This window comes from Moschus berezovskii, chromosome 25 (genome assembly GCF_049115385.1).
Source record: "Moschus berezovskii isolate FMDL1 chromosome 25, NW_MosBer_1.0, whole genome shotgun sequence".
Taxonomy (NCBI): domain Eukaryota; kingdom Metazoa; phylum Chordata; class Mammalia; order Artiodactyla; family Moschidae; genus Moschus; species Moschus berezovskii.
Window position 1 is genome coordinate 23,939,522 of NC_142484.1, and position 15,683 is coordinate 23,955,204.

The 15,683-nt window shown below is 45.9% G+C and overlaps 1 protein-coding gene across 6 annotated transcripts in view; it reads left to right on the forward strand.

Moving 5' to 3' along the window:
- NAV2 (neuron navigator 2) overlaps positions 1–15,683 on the forward strand; it is a 429,204-nt gene that overhangs the window by 199,685 nt on the left and 213,836 nt on the right. For all 6 annotated transcript variants that reach the window (XM_055416029.2, XM_055416030.2, XM_055416032.2 and 3 more), the window contains one exon: positions 2,464–2,624. In XM_055416029.2, coding sequence (XP_055272004.2) covers positions 2,464–2,624 — 161 coding nt within the window. The remainder of the gene's footprint in view (positions 1–2,463; positions 2,625–15,683) is intronic.

Below are 15,683 nucleotides of genomic sequence, written 5' to 3' on the forward strand. Positions count from 1 at the left end.
CTGTCATGCCTCTTTGGAAATGTTGATCTCCAACTCTTGTGTGTTGATGTTTGTCCAGCTCTCTTCTGCTTCTTTAACTTAGATCTATTTCCTTCTTTATTTGTGCGATTCTTTTCTATACCATAGCATGTTTTCTTTATGACCGTGTCCAGTTCCTGTAGGAATCTCTGCTCAGCAGAGAGGAGGAGGAGGAGAACCAACCTGCAGTGAAGACTTAAACAACAGGCTGGACATTAAGTCCCACTTCAAGTTTACAGTTATCCCATGGAGTACTTTACTACTATTCCAAAGTGACAAACACAAATATGAATCTCAGATTGTAACAGTGGCCCGATATTATGTCTGTATTTGAAAGAAAAAGCTCATTTTATCTACTATATCACACTGCTTCACAGAAGACCAGGTTGCCCACCTCATTCAAAGATGTGGCCACCCCATCCATTACTGATTTCTTGCCTCCATAAAGGCCCTGTGCTGCCCTGAAAAATCTGTGGTCCAGTCCCGGCTTAGAGCAGCGAGGCCTCTCTGGCAGCTCTGAAAGGAACACATCGTTTCCCTCCTCGATGCTTTTTGCTTCCCTGTTCTTTGCCAGGTCCACACTGGAGTCGAATGCTGTGGCCTGTGTTAGCCTGCACCACTTAAAACCGTTGCTATGACATCATCTTGGAACAAGTCCATCATCCTTTTCCAGGCATATCTGTGGGCATAAAAACTCCTGCAGGGTCCAGCCTGGAGGAGCCCCACGTCAGCACCTGTAGCAGCTCCACCTCTGGCAGTGAGTCCTCAGATAACACTGTCCATCTTGGAGGCTTTACAGGATGTTGTTTGCGCTGGAATCAGGACCTCGAGGTACCCAGATCCCTTTGCTGGACCTCTTCTGATTGGTTAAGCTGACCGCTTCTGGTCCCCAGACACAGGCACTGACATTGCTGGTTTTGCATCCCTCTCTGTGCCCGTCTTCATGGGGTGACTAGCTTCTCCGAACAAGATGGGGTAGCTTAACAGAGGGGTAGATCCTCCTAGTGTAGTGAGAAGCGAGGCCTTCCCTCCGCCACTTTTTTGGGGAAACCTCACCCCGTTCCTTCTCCTCTAGCTCCCAGTTAAGGAACTGGGCCAGCTTTTTCTTGACCGTATGAATTTTACAGTCCTCTCACACCAGCTCATGTTCTGTGTTTACTCTACAACCGTCTTTCTTGCTTAGCCAACAAGAAAAAAGTTTAAAGTGTTTGCCTGCTTCTCTCTAAAATGCTTCCAGACGGCAGACTTCTTTGGTGCTTTACAGATTTGTGTGGAAAGAGAAGGCTGAAAGCTTTATGAGTTGAAAATTCAGACTTATCATTAGATCTAATGCTGGTCGGCTGAGGTTCCAGTGGCTTTTAAACACTGCTAAGTGGGTTTTAGCTGAAAGATATTACTAAATATTTCATCATTTATTCATTTTTCAACTTTAATGATTGGAAACAGTCTGCCTAGTAGTCCCTGAACAAAATTTCTGATCTGGGGAGTCTTAGCCTTAACTCTTTGGGGAATGGGCCGTAATATCTTTAGACACATTACTAAAGATTAGTCTACTGATTTTATTTCCCAAACCACCCCAAAAATGAAGTGTTTTATTTAAAGGGAAAGTGTGTGTTTGTCTTTAGGCTAACAGATTCCTGCTCATTTTACAGAAGGAATATATGATTTTATCTATCTACTTAAGAGAAGCTGGGCTTCAATCTCAGAGTAATGTCTACAGAGACAGGTTGTCATGTGTTGAAGGAAAATGTATGTCTGAACAAATGTTTCCATCCAGGCCATAAATTTTCATTGCAGATGTGTTAGGTTCTGAGGTAGCAGTTCCCTTTATGTCCATCGTAAGTTAAGTCTTTTTCTTGATACTTACATCCCTAGATTATGGCAAAAGAAAAAACCATTTTCAGTACCTATCAGAAGAGATGCACACATAAGGTAAACAGTTTAGTGTCTTAACAGGGCTTTATGTTCCACTCTTGATAGAATTTGAGATGACATGGTTTGGTCCTATTAAAAATTAAAATTACTCATCCAGGAGAAAAAGGAAGATGAGCTTTGCTTTATTATTATTATTGGTCATCCTGTGTGGCCAGTGGCATCTTAGTTCCCCAACTAGGGATTGAACCTGGGGCATGGCATTGAAAGCCCGGAATCCTAACCACTGGGCCACCAGGGAACTCCTGAGCTTTGCATTTCTAATCAGCAAACACAGTCGTATATTTCTCTTTCTGTGCTCAAAGGAAAACAGCTCATACTTTGCTTTTGGAGTGGGGTCGTTATAGCCTAGATATTTGTGGTGGTTCCACTGAGTCCTTGGACTAGCAAGCCACCACAGATCTGATGTCTTGAATGGTTTCTTTTACCTCTTGCATGGCCGCAGTTCCTTCTTCTGGGATGCTGCTGTTTTCCTGAGACTGAAGCCATTACTCTGTTGCTTTTGCATTTTAGACTTCCAGGTCCTACCGCGAGGGTATCCGCTGCAGGCAGCGAGGCCAAGACACGTGGAGGGTCAGCCACTGCTAACAACCGACGGAGCCAGAGCTTTAACAGCTATGACAAGTCTAAGCCGGTCACTTCCCCACCCCCACCATCAAGCAGCCACGAGAAAGGTAAGCCACTTTCTTGGGGGTCCTTTCTGATACCTTCCTTTATAGCAGATCCAGTTCCTGGGGGTAAGTGTGGGATTGCAAATATAGTGAGGGGAACTGCTCAGAAGAACATGCTCTTGGGGGTCCTTTCCGATACCTTCATTTATAGCTGATCCAGTTCCTTGGGGTAAGTGTGGGATTGCAAATAGAGTGAGGGGAACTGCTCAAAAGAACATGCTCGTTTGGCAGGAACTTTGTTAGCAGAGGTATTAATAAGGTGGGGAAAATATTACATTTTCATAGTTTGCAGCAGGAATAGCTATGTTTATGTGGGTAGGGCCCAGAAGACACATAGAAGCAATATAAGAGTTTGCAATTTGAAAATAAATTTTCATAGAACATGCTCTATAGAGTAGATGATTCTCTAGAAATGAAGCTTTGTGAGCTGATAGGTTTTTACGCATCAGAAGTGATGTGAGGGCAATTAGGAACAAGAGGATTCTTACCCTTTGAAAAAGTCAGAAATGTAGGTTGGCTAAATGAATGTCTTGGCTACACATAAGGAGTAAGCAGCATTCCTCTTGGCATTCTGATACTATAACTCTTACCAAAAAAGGATATGATTTTTTCTTTTATTGACCGTACATAGTACTGAAGTTTTAGGTTATGGGGAAAAGGTAAATAGCCCTGTGGGGACTCTTGCATAGAAGTTAATAAAACAGACCTTTGCTTGCTGCAGTCTGTGTCTCATGAGACGTTGGAGAAATGGGGAAATTGAGACAGCTTCGAAGATTCTTCAGTAACAAGCAGAGCCCTCCTTTATTTCTCCCAGACAAAGTGGTCTGGACTTCTTGGGGGGCCTTCCTAGGCCCCTTGGAAGCACTTCTGCCTGGTAGTGTGGAATCATTCCAGGGCTTGTCCTGAGTGCCCCTTCTTCCCCTGGGACCCGGGAGAGCTGCCTCCTGCTCCCCAAAGTATTTCTGGAGACTGGCAGCCCTTCCACCGGGAATTAGATCAGAAACCCCTCACTCACCCCTCCAGCCCACGATAACTTGCTCCAGTGTACCCTGGGCTTCCCCCTACACCCAGCCCCATCTGGAACACTGGAGGAAACATGAAGGAAATCTACATAGGGCTGAGGTATATATGGCTGAAGGTTTCCCCAGCAAGGCAAGGGGAACTCTGCACCAGGCCCTAAAGCTATAGTCAGAAGGTCTCAACCACTGACAACTCTGATCCAGCCTTCCGCTTTGGCCTCAGGCAAACCATTTCTCTTCTTTTCTTTTTCCACCTCCCTTCCCCCTCCCCCTTTCCTTTTCTTTACCATACCCAAGTATATTCTTGTTAAAAGTGTGTTTAAATTACAAAAACAATATATGCTTGTCAAATGGTACAAATTCATATCAAATAAAAGTTCTCCCCTGTATGTTCCCTGAAGGACACCAGTATAAACTCTTCTGTGCATAACCTTCCAGATACATTTATGTACATACGTAAGATAGAAGAGAACTGATTTTGTGGAGCTCCTATCATGTGCCTCATTGAATCCCCCCAAGTTGTATTGTTATTCCCCCCTTACAAAGGATGGAGCTAAGGGAAAGAGAGGTTACGCACTTGTTGAGGTCACGCACTTGTTGAGGTCACCGGCGAGAATGAGAGGTGGCGATGAAACTGAACTCAGGTACTTTGGTTCCAGAATCACAGTTTATACAGTGCTTTTCCTGAAAGTAGCAAGGAAATGCTCTAAGCTTTGCTCATTGAGAGTTGGTTAGAGGCATGCAGGTTGAAGGAGGTGGAGAGAAAGGAGAAGATGTTGGGGAGGCTGTGCGGGGCCTTCTGCTAGACCGGCCTGCCCTTGTTCCGTAATCCTCAGGGGAGAAGAGACTTAAAAAAAGTTTCAAGGATGGATGTCTAAAAAATTGAGAAAATAAGGAAAAGGTTCGCTGTGGAGGGAACACACGCAGGAGGGTGCAGGGTTGGTGGCCACACCTGTGTCCCAGGGCCCACACAATGCAGGGTCACTCAGGCAGCCCAGCCGGGGCTCCCCTCTGACACTGGGGCTGCCGTCAGTCTGCTTCTGTCCCGGGCGGGGGTGGCCATGTGCGCCCCAAGCAAGCAGCCAGCCAGGAGGCCTTCTGCAGGACAGTGGCTGTGGATTCTGCAGAGGCATCGTCCCAGGGAAGGACTCTAGCATTGAAGGCAGGAAAGTCATATTTACTTGATGAGCGTGTAATATTTGCCAGGGACTTTGGTTTTCACAATGATCTTCACAAACATTCCATGAGGTAAATATTAACTCTGTTTTACTGATAAAGAAAATGAGGCTAAATGAGATTAGTAACTTTCCCTGACTGGTAGTCGAGTGCTGGAGTTCATGTCCACCTACGTCTAGCTCCTAGAATTGAACTCTGGCTCTGTCCTGTCCTCTGGGATGTCTGTGAGGAGGGTCAAGTAAGGGAATACGCCTGAGAATATTTTGGAAGCTGTAACATGCTCACAATCCTGTAAGGATTTGCAGCGATGAAAATTACTGCTGGAGGGTCAGGTGCACATGAGGTACATTTATTAACCCTCTCCTGCCCTGAGGAGCTGAGGGAGAGCAAGGTTGGGACAGGCCTGGGTACTTTTTATTACTTCTCCACTGTCCTGAGGTAAAGGGGTATGGCATTTTACCTTCAGAGACTCATTATTTCCTCCTCCTTTCTTCATGGTCCCTGTGTTCTCCCTTGAATCTGACCTTGCAGACTGAAGTTGGCAGCTTGCATGCAAAATATAGCTTGTGGTCAGGGAACAGAAATAACTCAGCCACCTGGCCATGTGTAAGACACAACAAGGTACTTGAGTGCATTAGATATTGTTCTTCACCTGAAGAAAGCTTGGAGAGAGAAACTCTCATGAGCAGATAAATTGCCGTTCAGTGTGGTTGGAGCTATAGTTGAGGTGTGGACTGCTTTCCGATGAGGTCAAGTCCAGGATAGAATCTCATTACCTGTCCTTCCTTGGAGCTTTCTTGTGGATCAGTCAGACCTGGACGGCACTGTGCTCTGGCTCCTCACTCTCAGATGAACCAAGTCATCTGCTTTTCTCTGGGACCCACGGACCTAGGAATTCCCTATCAGTAAGTTCATTATTCTGTCGATAAAGGACAAAAATGTTTCAACATTTAGTTCCAGTTTTAAAAAAGGATTAAGAGGAATGAAAGGGAATTGTAATGAGCAACTTTTCAAAAACCGTAGAGCACTTTATATTTTGTGCTAAAGCATTCCTCTTAAAATCTTGTCCAAAAATACAAACTCCCTTTTTGTCATCATCACTGAATTTAGTTCTGCTTATACTGAGCAATCAATTGAGATGTAAAATAGAAGAAAACCAGCAGGTAGTACTTCCGAGTTAGGGAAAAAACCTCAGGACTCATGCAGTTCATTACTTTGTCCCTTAGGGTGGCCGAGAACATAGTTGATACACAAAAACCAGAAATGTTCTATACAGCAACACATCCTATTAGTTTTCCTATAGATTTAGGTTTCAGATTTTGCAGGTTTGGAAGAAAGTCTGCAGAGCCTTAGGCTTTAGAAAACCTGCTAGCTGTCTGTTGCATCATTATCACTCTCATGGTTTGGGTCCACCTTTGGATTTGCACTCCTGCAGGCAGCAACCAGGCCGAGCCTTGCCTGGCCTGAATGTGTCTGCAGCGTCGGCTGTGAAACATCTGTCAGGGGATGGCCGGGACTTAGGGTGGCCCTTCACTTCCTCTTTTGGCTCTGAGCAACTTTAGGGCTCCAGGCCAGAATTTCACATTTTCAGGGGACATGAAATCGCTGTTTTTTTTTCCACCCCCCCCAACATTTGTAGCATGATCTGTTTTCTCTTCCTTCCATTCCCTCACTTACATCCTCTGAATGGATAACACCGCCAGAAATTTAATACATTTCTAAAATATTTAGTCCATTGTATAAATTTGGAATGCTTAGACTGAATTCTGTGCATATGGAGAAGGTTCTTTTCTGAATAATAATGTTTTCTTCATTTTACAGAAAGCATATCTTTATTTTCAATACAAAAATAATTATATTAAAATACTCAGACAACACAAATTTATTAAAAGAAAAAAAAAGCCTATGTAATCCCACTTCCCAAACAAAGCTACTGTTTACCATGCAATTCGTATTCCTCTATTGGGTTTCCCCAGTGGCTCAGTGGTAAAGGATCCACCTGACAGTGTAGGAGATGCAAGAGATATGGGTTCAATCCCTGGGTCAAGGAAATGGCAACCTGCTCCAGTATTCTTGCCTGGAAAATCCCATAGACAGAGAAGCCTGGCAGGCTACAGTCCATGGGGTCGCAAAAAAATTGGACAAAACTGAGTGACTAGATAACATTTTCTTCATGCATATACTATTACATTTTTTTAAGTTTTCTGTATTTCCTTATTTTAAATCATAGTTAAATGTATATACTGTAACATTTTGATAAAATTAACCCTATGGACTGTAGCATGCCAGGCCTCCCTGTCCATCACCGGAGTTTACTCAAATTCATGTCCATTGAGTCAGTGATGCCATCCAACCATCTCATCCTCTGTTGTCCCCATCTCCTCCCACCTTCAATCTCTCCCAGCGTCAGGGTCTTTGGATGGCATCACTGACTCTATGGACATGAGTTTGAGCAAGCTCCGGGGGTTGGTGGTGAACAGGGAGGCCTGGCGTGCTGCAGTCCATGGGGTCACAAAGAGTCGGACGTGACTGAGAGACTGAACGGAACTGATAAACTTGTCACTCTGTGGTTGGCAAGGCAAGCTCTTTATCAGGCTTAGTGAATGGGAGAGGGAAGCACAAAAAAGTTGCCCATGTTCTGTTGTTAATCAAGATACTGACCTGAAATTACAGTTTAGATGAAGCTAATTCAGTGGTCCGGGTCATGCAAAAGAGTGTATGGCTGGGGTGCCCATGTTTCATGTCGCCTTTGTTCATCACCATTTGTGCCCAACTCTGGGCTGGAGGTTGTGATAGGCCTGGGTGCTGGACAGCTTGGGGTCGGGGTGCTGCTTACTGCTGTTCAGTCTCTAAGTCGTGTCTGACTCTTAAACTGCGTGAACTGCGGCACACCAGGCTTGTCTGTCCATCGCTATCTCCTGGAGCTTGCTCAAAGTCACGTCCATAGAGTCGGTGATGCCATCCAACCATCTCATCCTCTGTCGTCCCCTTCTCCTCCTGCCTTCAGTCTTTCCCAGCATCAGGGTCTTTTCCAGTGAGTCAACTCTTCGCATCAGGTGGTCAAAGTATTGGAGCTTCAGCTTCAGCATCAGTCCTGCCGATGAGTATTCAGAGTTGATTTCCTTTAGAATCGACTGGCTTGATCTCCTTGCAGTCCAAGGGACTCTCAAGAGTCTTCTCCAACACCACAGTTCCTTGTGGTATAATAGGGATGTGCTCAACGAGTCGTGAAGAAGAAGGCTGAGGAAGATGTCAGAGAGGCAATATCATTTGTCCTGATTTCCATCTGAAGATTTTTGCTGAGAGCAAAGGAAGGGGAGTTTGGGAAAGAATGATGCATCCACCCTTCTGGTCGGGAGGACCTGTGTGGGCTCAGGTATTAGTAGCCTCACGTTTTAGTAGCCTCATAAGGTCCTGCAGAGGGAAACTTCTGCAAGATCATTGCAGTATTGGGGTAGGGGTCATCAGGGGACCCCTGCCATTCCAGAGCTGTCACCCCAGACAAGGGGAGAGCTTGGGTACCTGTCTGTGCTCATGGGTGATAGTCACCTCAGTTTGGGGATCAGATGTGATGTTACCACGACCCTTCAGCCTGAAGCCATCATTGTTTGAGCCATCTCAAAGGTTTGAACCAGGGTATCATTGTGTTTAAAGAAGTCTCTCATGTTACCTAATGAGTCAAGTCCCACTGCTCGCTGCTTTACAAAATCATTTCTCACAGATGTTGATAGAAAGGAAAGGTACCTTTAACCAGAATGCCAGCAATCTGGGGAGGTGGTGGACTCACTGTTCCCCCAAAACCCACCTCTGAAGATTCTGCTAAGCCTGGAAAGCTTTTAGAGGGAAACAAGGCAGTAACGTGCATTAATCACTAAGATGGGGTCAGAGTCCTCACCATCCCCCCATATGCAGGCTTGTGTGCAGCCTTGTCGACTCCTCGTGGTCTTCCTCTGGATGTTATCTTGATCACACAGTTATTTCTGCAGATTACTCAAGGGGAAGCTAGGGCAGAGATCTGCTCAGTTAATTACTTATTCTTCATTTCTACTTCTTTGATCAACAGACACCACCGAGATCTGAAAAATGTGTTTGGGCCAGAGATGAGTAGGTCATGGGGGTGCTTGGTTTAAAAGTTGGTTACAATGTCGCTTTGCTAAAGCAACAAGAAAAGGGGCTTCCTGCTGAGGGTGGTTTCCTGCAAAGAGCTGGGAGAACCATGTAGCAGTGAAGCTCAGTGACTCAGCTGTTAGGGTGGGCAGGCAGAACGAAATAGATGCTTCCGAATCTAGGGACCTCACGTGGCCCTGAAGGGGAAGAGCACATCTGGCAGGGCCTTGCACCAGCTGCACCAGTCTCTTGGGCCAGAATACAGTTATCTCAGGAAAAAAGTTTCAGTTCAGTTCAGTCGCTCAGTTGGGTCCGACTCTTTGCAACCCCATGAATCACAGCACGCCAGGCCTCCCTGTCCATCACCAACTGCTGGAGTTCACTCAAACTCACCTTCATCAAGTTGGTAATGCCATCCAGCAATCTCATTCTCTGTCGTCCCCTTCTCCTCCTGCCCCCAATGCCTCCCAGCATCAGAGTCTTTTCCAGTGGAGAAAAGTTTGGGGCCCTGCAATTAAACAGAAAGTGTTTCCCTTGAAGGCAGCCAACTGACTTTGAGTTCTGGCCCTGTCATCTCCCAGGAGTGTGGCTTTGGGCAAGGGTACTGCTCACCGGGGCATGTGCTCAGGGTCTCACTGAGACCATCACAGGCCACGCGGGGCACCCTTCCACTCCGCTGGAGACTTCCAGGAAGGCTGTTAGCAGGGCAGTAGGGCATTTCTGTTCCATAGGCGTGGTCCTTACGGCAGTGTAGACAGCAGTTCCCGCAGCATCCAGGGCCCATCACTGCCCCCTCCCACCTCGGGTGACAGCTCAGGTGTGAAGGAACAAGACCCACATGGGGCAGGTGTAGGAGTTCCTCTAGCTTAAAAGCTGCGTGTCCCACAGGAGCCAGTATTTCCTGTGACAGCTCCATATGCCTAACTTCTAGGGTTCCCACAAGACTTGAGAAGTCCAAAATGATGGTGGCCTCCAACAGGTGTTTATTCTTCATTTACAGCTGCTGTCTGTCTGGTTGTGGTGTAACTATCCAGGGTCATTTTTATCATGAGCAGTGTTGCTTAGTAACATAGCTGACATTCTGTCTTTATCAAGTTTCCAGGGGAACAGAGATAGAAGGTCAACCCGAGGTCAGATTCTCATGCAGAAAGGGAAAGGTTTTGTTAATCCTTTCCCAACATCAAGTCACCTCACTTGGCAGAGATTCAATGTGTTCATCTGGGAAGCAGCAACAGGCTGCCCTAGCCCTGGTGATGGGAGAAAGTCAGATATAAAGTGTCTGTTTCCTCCTTTTTTGTAGAGTTCATTTCAAGTTTTCTATCCTGTCTCTTCTGTTGGTTGAAGACATTTCTATGCAGGGTGTGACTTGTTTCCTAATAGCTGGAGTCTGTTGACATCATGGCTGTCGTTTATGTGGCTTGAAACAGTTAATGCATTCTGGTCTTTCTCAATGTTGTGTAGTCAGTTGGTTTGTTATTAATGGTGCCCTTTCACAGGTCAGAGGGTGGAGGTTATGGCTCCTGCAGTAAAGGCAGGTTTCATTTTTCTAGTTTGCATTTCACACCCTGGTTCCCTCTTGTTCTAAACAAATTATTGACGTTGTCTAATTGAAGAGATGAAAAGTCCTAAAACACGTGGTGAAAAGTGAAGTCGCTCAGTCGTGTCCGACTCTTTCCGACCCCGTGGTCTGTAGCCTACCAGGCTTCTCCGTCCATGGGATTCTCCAGGCAAGAGTACTGGAGTGGGTTACCGTTTCCTTCTCCAGGGGATCTTCCCGACCCAGGGATCGAACCCAGGTCTCCCGCATTGGAGGCAGACGCTTTAACCTCTGAGCTCTCTCCAAAATTGTGCCTCCACTGTGCCTTTTTTATGCTCCGACATATGTGTGCAGATTGACCCCGTGTGATGGAAGAGGGACCAAGTCCCACGTGGTCTCTCTGCTAAGTCTGAGGTGACAGCTCACTTCCCATGGTCTGGTGGAATGGTGAATTCAAGACTCCATCATTCCTCAAGGTATGATGAATGGGCCTCCAGCACCAGCATCCTCTGAGGTCATTGCTTAAGAGAGAAATCCTGAAACTTTATAAACCTAGTCCTTCTAGTTCAGATTTCTGAGTATGAAAGTCTGGATTTTACACCCTTATCCTTCTTACATCACTGAAGTTTGAGAATCTCTCTCCTAGGAGGAATTCATGGTCCCCTTTGTCGGGCAGTTAAATGGCAAGCTACCTTCTAATTGCCCTGCAATTCTCAGCAACTACTTTGTTGTGTGTTGTTAATAGGTAATAGAGATGAACACAGGAAGATGCCCAAACTAATGCCTAGCATGTAACAGGAGCTCAGTTCACAGGGAACCGTTTACACTGACATTGCAGGATCTCAGTTCCCTTATCAGAGATCGAAGCCGTGAAGCAAGAAATCTTAACCACTGGATCACCAGGAAAGTCTTTCAAATGTAGTTAAAAACACATGGTCTTCGTACTACCTAACACTTTTGAATATCACTTTATAGTATGCAAGACACTTTTATGTAATTAGAATTATTTGATGTACGTGCTTTTTATTGTACACATATTCACCTTATACTTGTAGACTTACCTACTTGCACAGGGTCTTTGGATCTTTTGATTTCTTGCTATTGCCTCACTGATCTCTGGTGAAGTTCTTAATTGAAGAAAAAAAAATCATTCAAGGCTACCTTGTTTCAGTTGAGCTAATAGAAAATAAGGAGATGGATTTGGACTCCATGCTTCGGTTGGAAATATAAAAAGGAGAGTTGCCCCTGTGGAAACAGGGGACACAGTGCAGGGAGATGGTCACAGGAGCCGTTGGCTCCTCCGCTCTCTGAGTGGAGAATCATTTTCTGGCTCTTGCTCTACCTGCACTTGGAGAGTCTGGGGTTACTTGATGAGTGTAAGAGCACTTTCCTTTTCAGAGGAAGGGTGAGTGCCAGCAGGGCCACCTGGAGAGGAGCCTCTATGGTACTGCTTCCTTCACATGCTCCATCCTCCCTTCTGTCCTTAACCTCCAGCATTAAACTCAAGTCAGACCTGAAGGCGAAAGCACTCTGTCTCCACCTTCGGGAGCCATTTTCTTGATCTACTGTGTAATTCAGAAGAGGCTTCAGAGGAGGAGACACATCAGTCCCTCCAAAGTGTCAAACTAATAATACTCGAGCCATCGTTTTTGCGGGGAGAAGAATAAGGAGGATGTAACCATGTTTGTTTTTCTCTAAATATGGATGTGTTTCAAAGCCATACATGAGCTCATGGTTCTGCTATATATTCTTCCTCGAAAATACAATAAACCTGGATTTTTGTAACAGAATGAATGAGTCGAGGAAAAGAAACCATTTAGGAAGATGAAAGATCTATTTGATTAGTCTTGTGTCAGGAACCGAAAATAACTAGTGGATGTTCATCTGATCTTCAAGTGATGAATTTCAGTATTTCTTTTGCTTCCATCTGCTGTATGGAAAGTGTCACACATACACGAATTCAATTTAATTTCAAGGCTCATTTGTAAGGGAAAGTATTTATGTTTCTGGGGGCTCCCCGCATCATTTTTATCCAGGTGTCATCTGCAGCCAGGGCTTAGTTTAGTTGTTCATTTAGTGTTCTTTTTTTTTTTTTTTAAATATTTTCCTTCACCAAGTTAGGTATTTGACAGTGTTTATTAACATGAAAAGATAAATATGAGTAGGGATAAATGAGATTAACTTTTCTATGAGCATATGGGGACCGTATTCACAGTGCAAAGTATAAGAAGAGAATGCTGGTTAGAACAGGGACTGTTCCTGAACAGTAAAACTTTGACAGCTTGGGACTTCCTTGGTGGTCCAATGGCTAAGACTCCATGCTCCCAACGCAGGGGGCCCAGGTTCCATCCCTGCTCAGAGAACTAGATCCCACATACCGCAGCTACAAAGATCCCATGTGCCGTGACTAACGCCTAGCACAGCCAAATAAATATTAAAATCAAAAGCCTTGACAACCCATGTAGCTGCACCAACTGGGTGAGGAGTTCCTTGTGAACATGCATGGCTGCCTCTGTGCTGAGGACGTGGCATCCTCCGGCCTAAATGAACCTGACAGATAAAATGCCTGTTTCTTAGCAGCAGCTTGCCGTCTGCAAGCTTCCAAGTCTATGCATTTCATTAGGATTCTATCACTTGTCAGAGAACCATCTTCCGGTGAGGGTGTCAGCTGAGGATAATTGAGAACATTTGTCTCCAGCATAATGGTCACAGTCCATCTCTGCTGTGGTGGAAGTGATGCATGGGCCATCAGCGGGTGCCACCCCATGGAGATAAATGGTTGTGCCACACAGTGGCTTGTGCCAAGGCATTGTGGGCACAGTTTACATTCTTAGTGTCCCAGGAGCTCCTGCCATCAGCGGTGGCAGCCGCGTTGATTCATGGGATTGGCAAGGCTCCCATGACTTAGTGGAGATTCCAGAGATCTTTTCAGTGAAATCTCTTTTTCTAGATTTCCATCAGTGGCCTGGCCTACTTCCTTCATAAAAGCAAACGTCAGAAGCCCTCTCCATACCTGAGTCTCCCTCCGCCTTTTGCAAAATGGGAGAATCAGAGCATTTTTATGAAAAATGAAAAGGAGTAGGGAATCAGGGATACGTAATAACTCACCTTGAATAAAGCAAGGATACAAAAAAAAAGTCCTTTGGCTCAGAATAGTCCAGGACAAAAAAAAAAAAAGAATAGTCCAGGACAGTGAGTCTCTGCTGCCCCCTATTGCCCAGGTTTTGTATCATGTTCTAGTGGGGCGTTGGTTTGCAGCCTGGGATTCTCAGGGCACAGTCTAGGAGGAGGGTGAGTCTAGATTGTCTCAACATTTTCTTCCAGACAGAGTCTTCCAACCAGTTGTTCTCACAGTTTTGTAGAATGGATGTGGACTGAATAAAACCCACATCGAGGGTGTGATTGTTCATGTGGTAGGGTGGGAAAGCCTTCTCTCCAGCGGTGAGGAGCTGGCTGCAGACCAGCGCTGAAGTCAGTCTCCATGAGAATGTGGACTCCCTCCCTTCAGCGGGCCACCAGCTGGTGGGTCCAGAATCAGGATTCGCCCTGAGGACAAGGGTCTTTGAAGGTACTTGCTGCTTTTTGCTGCAAGAAAAGTTATGCTAGATTTGGCTCCAGTTTTCAGAGGTGGGGAATTCCAGCCAGACTCTACGGTATGGAGTAATAGTCTCCCGCTTCTTATTTGGCTGCATATTCGTGTACTTGAAACTCTTCCATCTATTCAGCATGTGTTCAGGTGCCTCCTCTCTCTTGGGCATCACCCTAGTCACTTAAAATTTGAAAGTGGAAAAAGCAGACAATACTGCTTGCCCTCATGGAACTGAGATTCTGGTGGAAGAGACAGCTGTTACACATAGCACAGGTGACCTCATCACACCGTGTGATACTGGCTCTTGAGAAGAACAGAAGAGCTATGAGGAAGAGTGTAGGAAGAATAAACCTAAGTCTCTGGATTAGTAGAACCTCATCAGTGTGAGACCCAGAGAGACGTTTGCAGCGGTCTGCTTTGCTCAGAACATCCGTTTGCCCACTCAATGGTTCGGAACAAAGATGTTTTAGGGAACAGTCTCATGGAGAGGGACTTTTTCCTTTTAGAAATGAAGGTCTGTATCCTGGCCAGCTTTTTTTCTCCCTTTAGCCACAGAGGGTGGGGCTTCCCTGGTAGCTCAGGTGCTAAAGAATCTGCCTACAATGCAGGAGACCCAGGTTTGATCCCTGGGTCAGGAAGATTCCGTGGAGAAGGGAATGGAACCCATTCCAATGTGCTTGTCTGGGAAATCCCGTGGACAGAGGAGCCTGGCGGGCTACGGTCCATGGGGTCATAGAGTCCGACACGACTGAGTGTCTAACACTCACACAGAGAGCAGAAATGAAAAATGACGAGGAGGCAAAGTTGGGTTTCATTTTAAAAAAAGAAAACAGGTTTTCACTCTTGTCTTCTCATAGTTGAAAAGGCTGTCTGGGGTGTAGGGAGTTCCCTGACTCCAGGGCAACAGATATGGAGGCTAAGTTATCACTCACTAAGGTTCCTAAGGAGGATTCCTTACATTAGCAGGTAGATTGGAACAGATCCTCCCTAAGGTCCTTTGCAAAGAGAGGATTGATGATCCTAGGCAAAGGGTTTGATTTTAGTAGGTCCTTGAGGGGCCTGGTAGTGACACATGCTCCCCCGCAGTTTGTTGGGGTTTCCCAAAGCCCAGCCTTTGGATTGGTTCCATTGAAGATCTCCATTCATTCCAACCATGTGCTTTATTCTTCATGGTACTGCTGCGTCACTTCAGTCGTGTCCGACTCTGTGTGACCCCATAGACGGAAGCCCACCAGGCTCCCCCGTCCCTGGGATTCTCCAGTCAAGAACACTGCAGTGGGTTGCCATTTCCTTCTCCAATGTGTGAAAGTGAAAAGTGAAAGTGAAGTCACTCAGTCGTGTCCGACCCTTAGCGACCCCACGGACTGCAGCCTACCAGGCTCCTCCATCCATGGGATTTTCTAGGCAAGAGTACTGGAGTGGCTGCTTACCCTTTAATGGGACTTCCCTGGTGGCTCAGACAGTAAAGCGTCTGCCTACAATGCGGGAGACCCAGGTTCAATCCCTAGGTCGGGAAGATCCCCTGGAGAAGGAAATGGCAACCCACTCCAGTATTCTTGCCTGGAGAATCCCATGATTGGAGGAGCCTGGTGGGCTACAGTCCATGGGGTCGCAGAGTCGGACACGACTGAGCG